This window comes from Amaranthus tricolor, chromosome 3 (assembly GCF_026212465.1).
Source record: "Amaranthus tricolor cultivar Red isolate AtriRed21 chromosome 3, ASM2621246v1, whole genome shotgun sequence".
Taxonomy (NCBI): domain Eukaryota; kingdom Viridiplantae; phylum Streptophyta; class Magnoliopsida; order Caryophyllales; family Amaranthaceae; genus Amaranthus; species Amaranthus tricolor.
Genome location: NC_080049.1, coordinates 26,852,450 through 26,858,678, shown reverse-complemented (window position 1 = coordinate 26,858,678; position 6,229 = coordinate 26,852,450). Strand labels below are relative to the sequence as shown.

At 34.4% G+C, this 6,229-nt stretch overlaps 1 protein-coding gene across 1 annotated transcript; it reads right to left on the bottom strand.

Moving 5' to 3' along the window:
- Positions 1 to 221: 221 nt before the first annotated feature.
- Positions 222 to 3,570, bottom strand: LOC130807388 (zinc finger protein ENHYDROUS-like). The gene is made up of 4 exons (XM_057672576.1): positions 2,866 to 3,570; positions 2,345 to 2,741; positions 1,975 to 2,249; positions 222 to 1,378 (listed from the first exon to the last, which is right to left on the bottom strand). The coding sequence occupies exons 1-4, from the start codon at positions 3,011 to 3,013 to the stop codon at positions 564 to 566; spliced, it is 1,635 nt and encodes a 544-aa protein (XP_057528559.1). The 5' UTR covers positions 3,014 to 3,570; the 3' UTR covers positions 222 to 563.
- Between the last annotated feature and the right edge of the window lie 2,659 nt (positions 3,571 to 6,229).

Genomic DNA, 6,229 nt, shown 5'->3' with positions numbered 1-6,229 from the left:
TGGTCTACTCTTCACTAATCAAAACAAGCCCCTTTACCTCTACTTCTAATTATACTGTCTAGTTCATCATGTAAGGTTCTAATAACGTATGTTCAAGACAACTTTTTTTTTTTTTCGTAATTCAAATTATCATCAAATTATTTGGAAAGTTCAATATCACAATTCATTATATCTACAAAATAAATTAATCATTAGGATTTATATTCAAACCATTTCCTCAATAAAGCAGCAAAAACCATGAAAATAGCAGACTGTAAATTAGAACTTATATCTCCATTCATGTATCCACTAGCCCCCTCCCCTTTTTTACATAAATAAAATTAGGGGGGAAGGCATTTGGCTACAGTTCTAAGCAAAAGTAGTTGAATTACAACATAGTACAACATTTTGTTTATAGCCCCCCCTTTTTTTTATCATTATGAGAGCAGTAGAACCATCAAAAAAATCCCAACTGCCTCTAGTCTTTGATTCTAGGTTAATTTTGCAAAGTAACCCCACCTAAATTTATGTCTGATTTTGATTTCTCTGTAACATCAAAGAGATGCCCTGTACAATCTAGCTTCTCAGCTCCTTCCCATGTCTTTACTGCTAAATTCTGGTCCTCCGAATGCTGCTGCTGCTGCTGCGGCTGCCACATCAAGGCCATTTCCCATCGATGAGATCAATGCTGTGAGACTGTTATTTGAGCTCCCCCCTGCGGCCATTCCCAATCCTAGAAAGTCGAGGGTTGGCTGTTTCGGTCCAAACATTGATGAGTTTCCAATCATTAGTTCCTTCATTCCGGACCCTTCATCACAAGGCAAGCCTAGCCCAAGGCTTGACAGGACAGGGCGAGTCTCAGGCTCAACTTGCCGTGAACCCCATTGAAGAGTTTCTGAAGGCGCAGCAGGTGAAGTTGATGATACAAGGCCAAGTCCACGAAGTAATGAACCGCCATTTGCACTGCCAATTTGAGCAGCCTTCTGAAGTAGTGCTGTGGCTGACATTGCAGCTTGTGGAGGCGGAGCGTATTGCCTTCGTTCTTGACCAGCAGGTCCGAAAATCGATGACCCATGATTTGTAGCAAGGCAAAGTGAAATGGGTTCTGTTGATACGGGCAGGGAAAGTTCTGGTGGCGGGAATTCAGGTCGAGCCATGGTTTGGATGAAGTCTGAGAAACCCGGATTTGGGAGGGACGGTAAACTAGGTGCTGCTGGTGCGGTTATGGTCGACGCGAATATGGTAGCGAACACACTGCTGCTAGTGTTGGCAGCAGCACCACTGCTGGAACTGCAACTAGTGCTACTGTTACAGTTATCATTCAAACCAGTCACAGCAATCGAAACCGGAGGAACTGAAACGTCCGAGACCGGACCAGGATTCTCTGCTACTGCTTGATCTGAAAATATAAAACAAAACCAAACAGAAGTTCAAAAAAGGGTGTTTCTTCATCAAACAGAAATGGCTTTTTTCAACACTAAAAGAAGGAACTTTAAAATAAAAGTCAAAGAGTCAAATTCAATCATGGTTTCCTTTATCATCTCCACTTACAACTTTTGAATCAATTAGATCTGCACTTTAATGAAAGTTTATAAAAACATATTAAATCATTGGATCTTATATCCACAGGGGAGAACACCCCGTTGTCATCTTTTTAGTTATAAGCTTTAATAAAATCTTATAAGTCAGCATTAATAAATATGGAATTCAATCTCACCCAGAAAAAACAAATATTAGTAACCGACAAAAGAAACTAAATCCAAAATAGATATCATCCAATTTTTAACAACAAACAAAATTTAAAGACAATAAAACTCATCATCCAAATTCTATAAAATTCCTTCAAAACAACATCACAAACAAAGATCACACATCTATACCACCTAGTAACATAGTCATCATCATCATCATCCCCATAAAACGATAAGGGTTTAGAAGGGAAAGTTCACACACCATAGGCAAGATTATAAAAGGAATGATCATTTATATATATACCTGAGCTTTGAATAGGCAAAATAGATGACACCATAGAAGTTGATTGAGTCAAAAGGGGAGGTTGAAGAGGCAGAGTTCTAGGCGGTGACGACTTTTTTGGCGGTGGTGGAGGGGGTGGTGGTGGCGATTCAATTGCAATGGAAGCTTTTGAATCCAATTCCATCTTGTTATTATTGTTGTTATTGCCATTTATAGGATTAGGAGGACGATGATTTCTTGCACTTTCTTCAGCTAAAGCATCACAGAATGCTCTGTGTGTGATAAAACTATCCCTCCTACATAAATCAACAAAAATTAAATACCAAAATAATTTCACCTAAGATGAAAAAAAAAAAACCCAAAAAAAGGAAGAAAAAAAATGGTCAAAAACCTTGAAAAAATTGTTCCACAATCACACTTATACTCTCTGGTACCACAAATCTTGATATGAGCTTTCCAATCAGATTGAACAGCATATTTCTTAGAGCATTTTTCACATTTCCATTTCTTTTCACCATGTTTTCTGCAAAAATGTTTCTTAATTCCAGTCAAATCACCCAAAGCTCTTGAAGGATCATGATGAACACAACTAGGTTCAGGACAAACATAAACCCTTTTTTTAATCTCTTTACTTGTTCTTTGTCTCAATTTCCATGGCAAATTATGGCCTCTTCTATGTAATTGAAGGTTCTGATCTCTTTGAAACCCTTTATTGCAAATTTCACACACAAATCTGTTGGTTGCCATTAATGTTTTTGGTGATAAGGCAATCACCTCTGCATCTGGATCTGCTCATTCAACACCCAGACAAATTACAACTTTTTCAAAAAGACAACCATATATTAATTAAAAATTAAAACCCAAAAAAGATAGAAAATCGAAATTAATAAAATACTAGTAAAAATAAAATACCAGGCATTCCAGGCTGATTACGCTTCTTTTTAGGTGGAGGTTTTAAGGGTTCAATTTGATCGGCGCTAGAAGAAATACTTGCATCACCAGTTTGCCCAGTACTATTTGACATGGTTTTTGGTGAAGAAACATCTAAATCCGCCGGCATACCCAAAACTTTTTAGGGTTTTTTTAGAAAGAGAAAATAAACGCCTCTTTTTTTCTCTCTCTCTTCAACAGCTACCAGTCAATCTGCTTTTATCACTTCAGTATTTTCGATGGGTATTTTTTTTACTTCTCTCTCTCAACTACCAAATGGTCCCTGCAGTGATGATTCTCTGACTAGATGAACATGACATCACTTCACCAATTACAGCATATTTTTTCTGTAATTTATTTATTTCTACTCAAAATCAGTGGATCTCGGATGAGATAATTGATTCCGAAAAGGGGATTTAGGTTTTAATTGAAGATGAAAATGGTAGATTTGGGATTTGGAGAATATTTAGGGAAAGATCCAAAGAGAGATAGAGATTGAGGATAAAGTATGGAAGGAAAAGGAATAGGGATGTTGTAAAGGCGGCGAGGTGGAAGAAGAGGAGAAGAAAGAGAAAAGTGATGAAGAGGAGATGAAATTATTAAAAAGAGAGTGTTGTGTTGTGCAAATTGACAACAGTAAAGTTACTGTGTAGAAGTCAGGAAATAATTATAAAAAAGTTGGACCGTAAGAAATTATTAAAATTCAATGTGAAATTGGTTTTATAAGGCACGTTGCAATTCGCTAGTGTCCAACTTTGAATTTACTTCCATCGGTTTTATTTCTCCAAAGTCCAAGGTAAATAAAAACACTTGACGCCGTCTTACTGTCAGACGAGCCCATACAAGCATTTTAAAATTAAACTTATATAGTAGTTAACTAAATAAAAGCATTTTTTTATTGAATTTTAATAAATTAAAAATTAGATCAGCCTATATTAAGTCGTATCGCAGTGAGACGATCTTAACTAAGAATTTGTCAAAAAACCAATAAAATTGATAAATCAATTTCGAGATGTGCAAAGGCCAACGGGATCGCCCCGTCCATTAATATTGTGTCAGTTAGAGGTGTTAAAAGTAGTATAAAAGAGATTTTACACTGTTGTATAAATTATGTGGATCTAAAATTTAATTTTGTCTCGACTTAAGATTGATTGAATGAAGACATGAAGTGAATGAAAATCTCTAGCATCAATCAATAGTTGGGTTCAGTGTTGATGACGATGACATATTATTTATGTTTACCTCACTTTATCGCTCAGTAAGAATGAGCTTTTGTGCTTTTATAATTGCGATTTTAAGATTGTATGCTTGATTTTGGTGTTTTGGTGATTTTGTTGCTTTTTTAAGTTCAATTTAACAAGAGTTACAAACGAAGCATGTTTGGCCCATTCACTACTTACCTAATTAACCTTGGAGGGTCGAAGTAATAAGGCCCCGATGAGTCGAATCAAGTTAATGAGCCAGGTTGGTAGCCATTTGAACTTAAATGCAGTATGATTCGATCATGCAGACAACCCTAGTTGAACACAAAAGGTTTTGTATGTTGAAGAATTCAAGTTCTAAACTCACTCGACTCGAATGAGCAAAAGTATTATTATTTCCAATAGCTTTAGAATGTTGAAAGAAGCATTTTCATACGTCTGCTCGCTCGAATGACCTGTGTATATATCTGATGCTCGCTCGACTGGATCCCTTATATATTTCTTGATGTTTTGGAGTCTATAGTAGAGTCGCTCCTTACTATATCTCTCTCACCGTATAATCCCTACTTGCCAACTTGACAAGGAGATCAATTTTTTTCTACAAAAAGGAACTAAGAAGAGGGGAGGTCATTCTATCATCTAGCAATCTCTTTTAGCTATTTTCTTGTTTCTGTAGTTTGGTTAAGAAGCTTTCTTTAGTTCTTCAATTACTTGCCTTTGTAATTTAACTTTCTAGCATAATTTTAATTTTCCAACATTTAGATTGTAGTTTAGATTTGTATTTGGTCATTTAAAGAATATCTTGGTACCCTTTATTGCATTATCAACTCAAGATTATTAGTGCATTTCAACTAATACTTCGAACATGTATATGCACTTTTTGAAGTTCATCTATCAAAGTTGTTTAACTCTTCATCATCTACTTTTTCTTCTTTCTTGAATTGCTTTCAAGATAGAATTCTATATCATCTTTACTTTATTTTCTTAATTTTTTTTCCCTTTAACTTTTAGCTTTTCACGTGGTAGACAAACATTTATTTAATTCATGTGGTGACCTTAACCTTTTTACTTTTGCACATGGTAAACAAAATAGTAGTTTTTTTGTTGATTTTATGCTATTTTAACCTAATATAATGACATTTTTTTCAAAAATAAACGTCGTAATCACTCTTTGAAATCCAGTCGAAATTAGTGCTCAATTTAAACAAAAATGTAACATTTAGTCTACCACAAAACTTGAAAGCTCACCACACGGATTAAAAAATTATATGTGAAAAAGCAAAAACTCAAGGTCAGCATATGGAATTTCTATTTTTTTTAAAAAAAATTTCACTTTGATCATGCATCCATGTTTGTTATGTTATGAATTATGTTCAAGCTTTGTTTGCATTACGAGTAAGTAGTTTAATCATGGCTTTGGCTAAGACGTATCACTATATATAGTTTAATTAGATTCTTTATTGGCCTTTGACTTGAACTTGAGGTTATTAGTTTGAGATGGATATTGTCAATATTGTAGTGTTATTAAATTGAGAACGAAAAAAGGTTAATGTTTTAGATGGAGTTGTTAAATGTATGTTCTATGTCTTAGAATATGCATAGCTCTATGGACATGTGTTTCTAATGTTGCTGAAGAGATAGTGTCATTGATACATTATCCCCAAAACACATATTTAATTCCTTCGATTGAAGCTACTTATTACTATTTTGGTGAGAAAACCAACCTTTACTCCTTTTATTAATTTTATCATATTAATGTCCTCGTGTTCATTTTAAGTTATGGTCTTTAGTTTATTGCATTTTACTCCTTTTCCTACTTAGTTCTAGTTTAAGTTTTAATTACTTGTCTTAGTTATTTTCATCAACAACCATCTTATTATACGTTTTATTAAGCCAACCTTTGTTTCTTTTTTTTTTTTTTTAAATTCACCTAAAACTATATTAAATCAGAAGAAGCCAAGGAATAAAGCCCTTGGGAAAACAAATTTGTATAGACTTTTTTCGTTGGCATTCTGGACAACCTAAAAAGCCACCTCATGAGCTACCTTATTTTCTACTTAACGGTCAATTAAACATTTTTAATCCATTACTGTTACTGTAGCTTCAAGTATAACATTACAATGCTATTCTATTAAATTTTTTTA

Bases quoted from the DNA above. Each gene is read 5' to 3' on its own strand.
- LOC130807388 (XM_057672576.1), bottom strand. From the start codon at position 3,013: ATGCCGGCGGATTTAGATGTTTCTTCACCAAAAACCATGTCAAATAGT. The intron at 2,742-2,865 runs GTATTTTATTTT...TTGAATGAGCAG, and splicing joins TAATCAGCCTGGAATGCCTG to ATCCAGATGCAGAGGTGATT. The intron at 1,379-1,974 runs GTATATATATAA...TTATATTTTCAG, and splicing joins TTTGCCTATTCAAAGCTCAG to ATCAAGCAGTAGCAGAGAAT.